At 34.9% G+C, this 13,045-nt stretch overlaps 1 protein-coding gene across 1 annotated transcript; it reads left to right on the forward strand.

The window, feature by feature from the left end:
- The first annotated feature begins 3,935 nt into the window (after positions 1 to 3,935).
- On the forward strand, positions 3,936 to 4,958 carry LOC132553032 (forkhead box protein B1-like). The gene has a single exon (XM_060217236.1). It carries the CDS (start codon positions 3,936 to 3,938, stop codon positions 4,956 to 4,958), a length of 1,023 nt encoding a protein of 340 aa, XP_060073219.1.
- Positions 4,959 to 13,045: the final 8,087 nt, after the last annotated feature.

Raw genomic sequence — 13,045 nt, forward strand, 5'->3', positions numbered from 1 at the left:
GCATATTGTCAGGATCAGCAAAACACACTATCAGTCTTTACATCTGTGAAGTCAATTATGTTTTGATTAAGATCTTTATATTGACCATAGAACGTTTCCTCTCTTGGAGATAAGAAGCCGGGCATCCGGAAACAAATTCCGGATAAACGCGACCTCGTTAATTCATTTGTAAACTACATGTATACGTTCTGGTATAGTTTAACTCTTAAAGAGAGTATCGTTAATCATCTATGGCCTAGAAATGTTCAAGCGTACATGTATATACGTCATAATGCAGTAACCGCCATTCTGGATTCAATAAAGATGAAAAATAAATGGAAATAGAACGTCTCGATAGGACGCCATGATCATTTATCTGTTTACTAAATAACATAGAAAAAATATACAATATGTAAAATGTCAAATTAAATTATTTATCTAGATCTCTGGTCAATCGTTTTTAGTCAAGCCTTTATCTATATTTCAGAGATGTAAAAGGTGTGTATTGTATTATAGGGGACATGTTAATTTACTTGATGTGCTTCCTGACTACCAGAATCATCTAAACGTTTAATGCATACCTAGCATACGTGTTATGTACGGCATTATCAGGGACGAAATGAAAAGCGTTCACGTAACCTGGGCCAACATTGTGAACAATTGTAGGTGTCGCACAGCAAAGTTAAGATTATGCCATTAATAACATCTTAATTGTTAATGTTATGTTACAAAATGGAGATTGTAGAAGTCATTTTTAGTGAATTATCAATACACTACATGAATGTTTCATTCCACGGCTGCCGGACACTGTCACCTGTCACTTAGCCCGACCCCCGGGCCATCCCCACGCCCGGGACTAACTATGGCATATTGTCAGGATTAGCTAAGTACACTATCTGCCCTTACATCTATAAAGTCAATAATCTGCTGATCAGTATCGTTGATAGAATATTTCCTTTGTCCGAGATAAGGGAGACAGGCATCCGGCAACAGGACAAAGACGTCATACTAAAAAAACAGTTGACAGTTCTATCTAAACAACAAATATTGATATTTTAAACTGAAATATGTCTTTATGGGGAAACAGTCTATTCTATATAATATTATTTGAGCGCAATGAAAAATACCAAATATCATAAAAAATGCATTAAACTCAGAAATGTTTTTATTTTATCAATGAATCCTGATGTGCTGAAAACTTTTTATTTTTTCTGTTCAGTGTATGTAAAACATCAGTACATCATGGACTGTCGTTTGTTTGCGCATGGAATAAGTCAACGGTTAAGTAGATCTGTCTTGAGTACCAGTTATAGAAAGGTGTATTCTTCTAAACACAATACCATTACAGCATGGTATGTTTTCTAGAAAATCTTCTCTGTTACCGCGAGAGTGGGATTAACCTAATCCCATTACAACTAGCACTTCGTCCCTTTGATGTCGACCGCCCTACTCTCCTTCCTTACACCTTTACATAGATTATACTTACCTCTCATTATTGAACTTAATTAACCCAACAATGCATTGTAAGTGAATTAAGTCCAAAGTACCAGATCAGTATTGAGACGGAGTTATCCCCCCCTAAAATCCGACGGCCCCTTTGACGGAATTTTGGCTGAGAATTTTAAATTGATCTCTACACCTTCCTAGAAAAACAGACATTCAATTGAAAAGGTTAAACGTTAGAATGTCGCGTTTTCTTTTTTATTAAGTTACAAAAGCTGTGATAGAAGCATTCTTTACCAGAAACAAAGTATCACAGTGGTGTGAATTCCAGAAAACATCAAAGACATGAAGAAGCTTAAAGAAAAAGTCTTCTTAAATAACATAAACAAATTGAACTCATGGAAACAAACAAACAAACAATATCAACATTTGGATTGAAGACATCATGGTCTTGTGATATCAAATAAAAATCGTACAGATTTTGTGGTAAATTTTGTTTTATTTTTGTGTCTTTGTTTTGGTTGTTTTACGATCTATAAAATATTAGTCGTCTCTTAAGCGTAACTGATGCTGGAAGTCATACAGCAACATCGTCAATATTTTATTTCGTTTTACACATTTTAGTCCTATTGTTTAAAGCTCTCGTTTTGCTCTGATAAGCGTTAAAATACGTCAATATTTTTGTCTGATATAAAAGAATATATTGTTTCAAAGATGTTTACTCAAACAAAAAATCGTTTAGTTTAGTTTAAACCCATTTTAGTAAGTAACATTATTAACGCCCTCTCATATGATGCATATTACAACTATACATAAACATTAACCTTACTGGGTAGTATGTATAGTGAACTTATTACAACTAAAAACAAGAAGACAAAGGAGAGAGAGAGAGACGGGGGAATGTAAAAGAAATGTGATTTTCATCGTTTTTTATGAACACTTTGAACACTTCGAAAAACATCGAGATTGCTTCGTTTTGTCAATTCAGGAATTCCTGACAATAGCCGATCTAGCATGATTTGATGGTCTATAATCAAACCTTAAAATAACTCTAACCTCTGGTACCGATAAGGACGACATTCGAAGAAGAAATGACAGACATTTTCACAAGGAGAATTGCAGATACACAACAACATCGAGACTATTCCAAGAACAAAGAGGTTAAGAAGGAAAGGGTGAATTATTAGAGGAAACTCTTAGATATGGCAAGATAAAATAGGTAGCATTTCATACTGTATATCTAACATCTTTGGTAATAGTGTTAGGAAAAAGTCCATTAGAACATCTGGAGTAAGACTGTTTTACATTTTATAAAGTAATTAATGTTTCCTTCTTTTTCTCTTCTATCCTATTCCGAAATAAAGAGAGTCGTTAGGAGCATAGAAAACCTCGATTCTAACTTGTTTAGAATATTTGTCGTGAAAGTAACAGCGCCGATAGATGGAGGTAAGTATTTGAATAATACCTGGATGTATTCTATATCAAACGTTTTACTGAAGCGTTAGAATTTAGATATTGATTAACACTTTAGATATAACTATTGAATATTTCATTGCATTGTTTCCTTTCGCTATTGTTTATACGCGTTGTGTGGGTATTTTCGCCCGGAATAGATATGTTCTCACCGTCTCGTGCTTCAGATTTTTATGTCAATGTCCAGATTCATGATAAAGTGTTCATGTAATTCAAGAGCACAAAAACTGACAATACCGAGCTCTCTAATGTCACCAAACGTTCAGAAAAGGTATTTGTGTGTTGTTTTTTCCCTTGTGTTAATTTATTAAACTTTTCTGCCGTTTTATATGATTTTCAACAACATAGCGCACGTAACTTGTCTTTTTAGAGTAATATTACGCACGTGTTCTTGTTGTGACTTATGAGAGGGTCAAGTCACTTCTTCAAATATTGTATCAAATATTTCTTGTAATTTAGCCCAATCTGTACATATTTGCAGATCAATTTCAAACGCTTGGACCAATATTTGCTAAAATCCTAGACTACTGGACATTGGTCACGGGTGAACGCTCATGCTCCAGGTAAAACGTAGGTAAAGGGGGCGTGACCGTACCCGTAACTGTCACGAGGGACAATAGCGTGGGTCAATAGTGGGCGTGATTATTGGGTAACAATGATCACTGACCACTTCAATCAAGCACGGTCATAGCGGAAAACGTCTCTTTATCTATTGATAGGTTTGAAGTTTGACCATTGGTGACGGCATGTTCTGATCGACCAATCAGATTACGTCTTTTGAGCCCAGTTACAGGATAAAACTCTGGCGTTTCTGAGTTTCAAAACATTAATTAACTTTTTGGAGAAGAGAAGCAATATTTTGCAAGCAGACTATATCAGGATATACAAACAGTGAACAGCCTGCAAAAACAACGTTCTGGTTGTTTTCATAAACAATAACAGTGTTCATCAACGGTGTTTATACACAATCATTCTAATCAGCCACGGACTCAACCTTCGGAAAATATTTTCCGTGACACTTTGAATTAAGATAGTTCATTATGATAATGGATAACAACCAAAACCTGGCAGGACGGGACAGCATGGCAGACACAACCTCTTGTATGATGGCTACCTCACATCTACTTCAGTCGTCCATTCATGGCATGAACCCCGAGATCCATCCAGATCACGCGGTGGACCATCATGATCATCTCCAGGACGAAAACGATGACGTCAAAGATGAACTCGACTTGGACAGCGACTCTGAGGAGGAAAGAAAGTTTTCCGGAACTTCCACGCTGTCACAACAGAATCGACGATTTGCGGATGTGAAGCCACCGTATTCCTACATAGCTCTCATCACCATGGCAATTGAAAGTTCAAACTCCGGTATGATGACCCTTAATGAAATCTATGCCTTCATCATGAACAGATTTCCTTACTTCAAAGAGAACCAACAGAGATGGCAGAACTCTATCCGTCACAATCTTTCCCTTAATGACTGTTTTGTTAAAATCCCACGTGCTCCTGGGAGACCCGGAAAAGGAAACTACTGGGCGCTTCATCCAGCATGCGGTGATATGTTTGGTAACGGAAGCTTCTTGCGCCGCGCCAAACGCTTCAAGCTCCAGCGCCAGAAAATGAGGGAAGCTGAACAGGCACAAGTGCAGCACGTGAATTCATTTGGACATTTCAGTCTGTACCCTCCGCCATCTGGATACAAACCTTACCCATCACTCAACTCGCTCACTCTCGGATCATTTCCCCAGGGTCTCCCTCAGTCTCAACAATATGGCAGCTTGGTTTCCAAACCTGAAGCATGGAATCCTCCCGGATCGTCTAGCTATAATCCGTACTACAGCAGCAACAGCATGAACATGAACATGAACATGAACAATTCTATAGGACCTTCTCTCGGCAGTTCTCTCGGAGGGTCTCTTGGAGGATCCTACTTATCTGGGAACCAGGTCCCTCCCGTGCCAAGCATGAACAGCTCGCTGACGAATTATCCATCCCTGCAGCAGTCCTACGGATGTGGTCCTCAGTATAACAGTCAAATCCGACTCCAGGCGTCGCAGTAAGGACATAGACTATAGCAAATCTGTGGTGATATTGTGTTACTGTATGGCGTATTATACTGTGAGACTTTTGTGTGTATATAGCGATGATAAGGTAAGACGACAAAAACTCGTTAATTAATTCACATGTCCAAATTAGTAACATCCAGTTATTGAATGTTTAAAAACTTTTCGTTAAAAATGATTGGAAGCGCTGAGTTGTGTGTATTGTATAATAGTTTTATTGTGTGATGTTTGTGTATGTATGTCGGTGAATTCTAGTGCTAAAATATCAGGAAACAGTCGCGATGGTGTTGCCCACGTGATGCTGTGCACGTGTCTACGCAATTAATTCATGTCACGTGATATCAATTATTATTATTTGTAATTAACTTATCATTCCTCTCCTTCTAAACTGTATATATAGATGGACAAATGTTCATGAATGAGTGTTGTTGTATGGTTATGAGAAATATGCGGTGAAAGTGACTAGTTGCTAGTTTTTATGAATAATTTTGAAGATGTGTATGATTTGATTTTGATGTAAAAGCGTGTTTGATTTTATTTCATGTACAAATGTTTGAATCTCAACTGTGATAGTGCAATAAATGAATTGAGAACTAATTTCCCTCTTATGGTTGTTTTTAAATAGAAACGTGAAATGGGCACAAGCTGAGAATATCTCATACTTCAAATATATTTGGTTGAATTGCCTTTAATGAAACGTGAAATGGGCACAAGCTGAGAATATCTCATACTTCAAATATATTTGATTGTCATGTCAATACTAGTTTGGTTTACTTATTGCCTTTAATGAAACATGTAATGTTGAAATATGATATACTATTTATATAAAAAAGTGAAAGAGAATGATTTGAATTATCAGATATTGGTACAGATTGTGTCCTTATAAAACCTGGCAGATTTTGATAAAATAACAGAAATAGGAGAATTCCGGAATCCAGAGAAATAGACTGAAAGACAAACCACATGCCGATAAATTTTGCTGAGGAAATACATTGCCAAAATGTCGACTTAAGGTTAGAAGGATGGAACCTTGTCCGGATTGGCAATAGATTATCACTAGAGAGAAGCAGACAGTCATCGGAAACCTTTCATATGTACATGTTAGTAAAAATATCTACATATAGATGATTAATTATTGGTTGATAATTAACGAATCTGTTAACTGTACAGTCTTAGTGTTAAAATGTAGACTTATTACAACACTGATTAAAATGTAGACTTATTACAACACTGATAATGAAATGATAATGTGAGATTTAATACACCACTGACAATGAAATTACAATGTGAGATTTAATACAACACTGACAATGAAATGATAATATGAGATTTAATACAACACTGATAATGAAATTACAATGTGAGATTTAATACAACACTGATTATAAAATCTTAATGTGAGATATATTACAACACTGATAATGAAATTATAATGTGGAAGAATTATTCGATATCCTCTAAATGATTGAATATCATTATTTTTATGTTAGAGACAAGTATGTAATGATTGTATAAGTAATGGACTGATGTATGACTTTTTATAATATATATCGACTTATCCATGACTGGAGACTAAATAAAGATAGGAAACATGTGTTCGGGTTTTTTTAGAATGATTATTATCAAAACTCGATTAACAAGACGTGATTTCTGTCACGTGTTATTCTGAGATAAAAGGAAGAATAGTTACAGTAAGGGACAATCATAAGTTTTCATAACAGTACAAGTATTGATATAACTACCTTATAAAACTGATGTATATAAATAACCGGCACCGTTAGTGTTACACAATATATCTGGACACATAAACATGTTTGGCAGTTTACGATAAGTCTGTTTATTTACTAACCTACATATATCGAGAAAAAAAATCTACGCGTAACGCTTTTTAAAAATTAAAAGCTATCGTTACAAAGAATGTTTCTATCACATTTGTTTTCTCTATAAAGGAATTTATTTCTTATCAAAATGTGACAAAATCAAGACGTAGTTTAAGTGTTCAGCACAAATAATAATTATTGTTATGTAAGAATCGTTAAATGATACATTTAAATTCTCAGCTCATAATTGATCAATTTAATGTATAAGTGACCAATGGATTTATAATGATCTTAATATTTACACTTTCTGAAATGGCAAGTTTATATATATTTATGGCCGTCACTGTACCGAAGTTAGTCGACAAAATTTTAAGTTATCAGTTTTTGAAGATAAGAACCATGTCTGAATCATAAGAAACGTGCATATTTTGACAAAACAAATCTATTCTATACTAAGAACTAATTTCCAGACACAGTAATATGATACAGAAAGTACCAACACCTACATTGTATTTAACTTCATCATAAATGAAAATAAATAAATAAATAAAAATAAATGAATAAATAAATAAATAAATAAATGAATAAAAATAAATAAACAAATAAACAAACAAACAAATAAATAAACAAATAAATAAATAAATAAATAAATAAATAAATAAATAAATAAATAAATAAATAAATAAATAAATATTGCCTGTCACATGTTTTTGAGTTATATTTCAATATTTAAATAATAATATCTTCCTGATTTTGTGTTCACTTCAAATTACATTTATAGCGATGTTTTGCCCATATAAATCAAATTAAGCATATTTTGCTGTAAATTATAAAACTGGGCCGAAATTCTCTTGCTTTAAATAAAAAAATATAATGCTTGTTTTTCCACCTAGGGGGTTAGATATAGACACAAAATTTCATTTTCCACAGATACTAATTGTAAAGTTTAAAAACATTCTTTTTAATGAGGCTTCGGTAATTTTTTCTTTAATCCCCATTCCCTCCCCTGTCCCAACTTTTTGGAGATAAATGTACCAAGGAAATCACTGAGATATTACAGATCAGGAAGGTGATGACATGAATTATGTTTTTACATCGTGAAATGGTGAGGATTTTTATGAGTTAATTTCTTTAGATCGGGTTTTAGGAGATCATAATTATATGTGATCTATACATGCTCATTAGTGTTTTTACTTAAAATAGAAAGAGGCCTAAACCACTGGGCTAGATAAGTCCATTTTGTGATTTTACAGGTATACATTGAGTATGACTATGATGCGTCAGAAGTTAAGTATACATATACTAGTAGGGTTGTTTTACTAATCAGTATATGTTTTAACAGTATAAACATGTAGTATAATACTGACGGAGATAGGTATCGAGTATATATACGGCCTAAAGATACACATTTATAATTATTAAAGTGTTACCATCACAGACTATATAAATACACACTTAAAATGTTGTTTTCAGAATTATTTACCGACATCCATTTTCTTCTGAATGTAGAAAGGTATCAGAATGCATGGATTTTCTTTTTACTTTAAAAACCTTGTCATGTCATTTCGCTTTTTGAGTATTACATAAATGACTTATTTATGTGTCAAAAGGGACCGCTTTCTTTACATAATAGCAACAGGTCAAAACTAATGCTGAAGTAGGAGAAAAAGGGACATGATCGGACGAGAATTCCGGACGACCCCCAAGAGCCGGTAGATGCAGTAATGGCTTGTTTGTGTTGTGCGCAAAACAACACTGAAAATATGTAATAAATTTTATCAATATTGATGGTAAGATTTACTTGAGTAACATTTGTTTAATCAGGCAGACTTTGGCTGTTTTAAATCGCCATTCTTCCATAAAACATTTCCTAATCCAGCCTACAAAAAGTCGGCCCACTATGCCAGAGGCCGGTAATGGAAAGTCATAGCGCCTAAGCTTGTCTGACAACAAGGATCGCTCAACTGTAAATATTCTTCTAGTCAAAGAATACATAATGTCTACAAATCTCCGCTCCAGTTTCACTTAGAACATCAATATTTCACCATATTTCGAACAATATTTCCCTAAATCTCACATGATACGACTGTATTCTCAAAAATATTGAAGTTAAACTGCTTGGTAGAATTCTTATCTGTTTGTATAATACGCGATAATTTTTAAATATTTTTGCACACCGGTGTTAATTGTTCAACAGTTTATATCAATAATTCCTGCTGATGTTATTACATCGACCAAAGAAAATAAATCATAAAGAATAAGTCATTGTTATTTATTTACTTTTTTATTTATTTATTTATTTATTTATTTATTTATTTATTTATTTATTTATTTATTTATTTATTTATTTATTTATTTATTTATTTATTTATTCACATTTCTATCTAATTTTTATTTCACTATAATAACATAGTTGTCTAAGACAAATATTCCCTCATCATCATATCGACTATAGGAAGTGGAATACTTAGTCATTAGTGGACAAATTAAAGCAACTTAAGATTATATTGGTTTAAGAAAAGAGACTTTCATTTTTTGTAAAAATCTTAAGAACGGTGTACAGTCAGTCTGGGTACACGTTTAAGAATTACACTTTTCCTACAATAAAACTGTTCTACAAATACCAAACATATTTTCCTACTGTTGTTCAACTAAAAAGTATGCCTGACCTAATCTCTTCACACAGTTAGGTGACAGGACCCGAGGGTAACGTCCGCCCCACCCTGCCAGGTATGGCACGGGTCACCTGTCAGTCACCACCCCAACAAGGTCACCACGTCACGTGCTCGATCCTTAACAAGGATGTCACGAGAACGACGTTTGTTATTGTCTCTTCGAAGATAGTTGTTTTCTTAACAAAAATTTAAGTCAGGAAAGCAATGCAGTAAGTTCTGCCTGAGGGTTCCGATCTACCGTGACAGCCACACCCGGTCACGCCCAAAACTAGTCAGGCGCGTAATTAACTAATTAATTGGTTAATTTCTAGGCTTAAGAAAACATTATCCATGTAATTATCAGTTTACGGATAATTAAATAAAATAATTGCAATCAAAGAATCATGGGCGGAATCTGACAGGACATTCCAGATTGGTAGCTAAAACAACAAATACACGGTACTGTCTAAATTCTTTGTTTAAGACAGTATAAACGATACAACATACGATTTATAACTATCATAATGGTGTTCTCAGTTCTGCCCAAAACTTTTTAGGTATAACTTACCCTACAGCATAGTCTAAATACCAGTAATAGTCATTCATATCGGCGTTATTATCGATTTCAATTTATCTTCTTTCAAACTCGAAGTTCTTAGATTAAATTCTATGGTTTCCATCATAAAGATTTTACAATATTATCACGTGGAGTAATTTAGCATTATGTCTTTGTAGTTTGATAAGTTTCGGAATGAATGCTTCATTCCCGATTACATAATATTATGATTATAACATATACCTGAATATTTTTTTTTTTATTTTTTCAAGGTACTGAATATTACAATTATATGATATAATGTTGTTGCGTGCACGTGTACGTTTTATGTTGATTTTGTATCAACTTTACGTTGCTTTACACGTGTTCGTGTGTGTTTCAACATTGTTTGAAATGTTATTATGTTTATTACTCATGTTTTTCAGAACTTTTCATAATTGGACGAAATAAAAGAAATGATAATCAAGGAATATCGAGTGATCGAGACTTTATTAAAAGGAAGTACAAAATATAAAAATATTCATCTTCCCGGCTCTAACACCGAGGTTTATACTGAAATATAAAATGTTTTATTTTTATTATGTTTTCCTATTCGCGATAGTTACGAAACAATTTATAATATAAAAGTTACCAAGATGTCAGAGTGACGTGCACCTGTTTAGCAGCCAGTGTGACGTAAACCGTGAATCATAAACCCCATGTTTACATATCACCGCAAGGAAAATGAAATAATTAATTATTTTGTTTAATTTTTAGTCTGTTATAACAGAACGAGAAGTTCCCACGAGAGATTAGTCATTTTCTATTTTTACGTTTTGTTAGTCGTATGTTTTAATTAAACCTCCCACTTTAACGATTCAATACAGAATTACGTTATGAGGAGTAAAAGCCGAGGCCTGCAAACCACTTCGGCGAAACACATTAGATTTGTCCGGTTAGCCGTATAAAGCACCTTTTACAAATAGCCAGTGACACAATGTCCACATTAGCGATGATAATGGACACCAAACTGGAGTTTTAATGGAACAAGGCCCAAATAAGTATCCAGCTGCGCTGACCATTGTCCAGGGATATTGATCACATTAAGAATGGACAAATTACCCAAACATCTTAAGCTTCAGGCACAATATTTACTCAGCAAATTACACCAAAAACTTTTGTTTTTATAAGCACCTCTAATCCTGATGGAAACCAGTAAAGGACATTTTTAGCTTCTGTGTACGGGCCGTAATATGGTATGATAATCCCGCCTCTGAGCTCTCACAGTCCCGTGGGGTGTTTGAGTAAATAATGACTTGCCAATTGTGCGATTTTCAATATTGACCCGTACAGGAACAAGCGTTATAAAAGCTGTGTTTCGGAATGTTTTGTGTCCGTGATTATTAAGTAGTTAATTTCTTCGTACATATTTTTGTGATTGCAAAAAATATTGTCGTTGTATTCGTCTGTAAGTGGTACTGAACAGTGATTTGGATGTGTGACAAATCATGGAGCGTCAGTGGATGGTATTCAACACAGCACATGTAGAACTATTGATACAATTGTCTGAATACCTATAGAAATTAGGTACCTGAGACGTTTTATCAACACCAATTTTTATACCGAGGTAATGTTTTAAGGGTACATATCATAAATTGACGAATGAAAATGTATTCTCGTCTTGATAGTTGTAAGTCCATATTAAACTGAATTGAACACATCACCTGTTATTGATATTGTACATTTGTAAAGGTGTGGAATGTTTACTTGTTTATTCCATACATTAATACAGATACACAAATAAATAATGAACTCCCGATCTACGACACTAAACAAATGAGTAATAGGATACCAGTGATCTAAACACTGCACCATTGCCAGTTTTCAAAAATAGAAAGAATGGAACAATGGATGACACATGCTATGGCCGTTAACAGCAAATGACACATCTGTTCGTTTTAAAATCACGGGGAAACAGTTGGCACCAACAATAGAGGATTCTTCAACTATACCCGACAAGGGACGAAAGGTCCAACAGGAAAACTTTCACTCGAGATCTGGTGAAAGGACGAAAGTTCCAAGAAGACTTTCACAGGAGGCCTGCTGAAAGGACGAAAAAGGTCAAAGAGGAAGACTTTCACACGAGGCCTGCTGAAAGGACGTAAGGTCCTAGAAGAAGACTTTCACAGGAGGCCTGCTGAAAGGACGAAAAAGGTCAAAGAAGAAGACTTTCACACGAGGCCTGCTGAAAGAGCGAAAGGTCCCACAGGAAAACTTTCATCCGAGGTCTGATGAAAGGACGTAAGGTCCTAGAAGAAGACTTTCACAGGAGGCTTGCTGAAAGGACGAAAAAGGTCAAAAAAGGAAGACTTTCACACGAGGCCTGCTGAAAGAACGAAAGGTCCCACAGGAAAACTTTCATCCGAGGTCTGATGAAAGGACGTAAGGTCCTAGAAGAAGACTTTCACAGGAGGCTTGCTGAAAGGACGAAAAAGGTCAAAGAGGAAGACTTTCACACGAGGTCTGATGAAAGGACGTAAGGTCCTAGAAGAAGACTTTCACAGGAGGCCTGCTGAAAGAACGAAAGGTCCTACAGGAAGACTTCCACCCGAGGTCTGGTGAAAGGACGAAAGTTCCAAGAAGAAGACTTTCACAGGAGGCCTGCTGAAAGGACGAAAAAGGTCAAAGAGGAAGACTTTCACACGAGGCCTGCTGAAAGAACGAAAGGTCCCACAGGAAAACTTTCATCCGAGGTCTGATGAAAGGACGTAAGGTCCTAGAAGAAGACTTTCACAGGAGGCCTGCTGAAAGGAAGAAAAAGGTCAAAGAGGAAGACTTTCACACGAGGTCTGATGAAAGGACGTAAGGTCCTAGAAAAAGACTTTCACAGGAGGCCTGCAGAAAGGACGAAAAAGGTCAAAGAGGAAGACTTTCACACGAGGTCTGATGAAAGGACGTAAGGTCCTAATGGAAGACTTAAATCCCTCCGTAAATAAATCATATTTCTTTTTTACTTGACAACAGTATTTATTATAAATCAAACATGAATGTATTTTTTCATACATGTAGAAGAAT

This window comes from Ylistrum balloti, unplaced genomic scaffold (genome assembly GCF_031769215.1).
Source record: "Ylistrum balloti isolate Yb309-2 unplaced genomic scaffold, AGI_CSIRO_Ybal_v1 Utg370292, whole genome shotgun sequence".
Lineage (NCBI taxonomy): Eukaryota > Metazoa > Mollusca > Bivalvia > Pectinida > Pectinidae > Ylistrum > Ylistrum balloti.

Excerpts from the sequence above, each read along its gene's own strand:
- LOC132553032 (XM_060217236.1), top strand. The coding sequence starts at position 3,936 with ATGATAATGGATAACAACCAAAACCTGGCAGGACGGGACAGCATGGCA.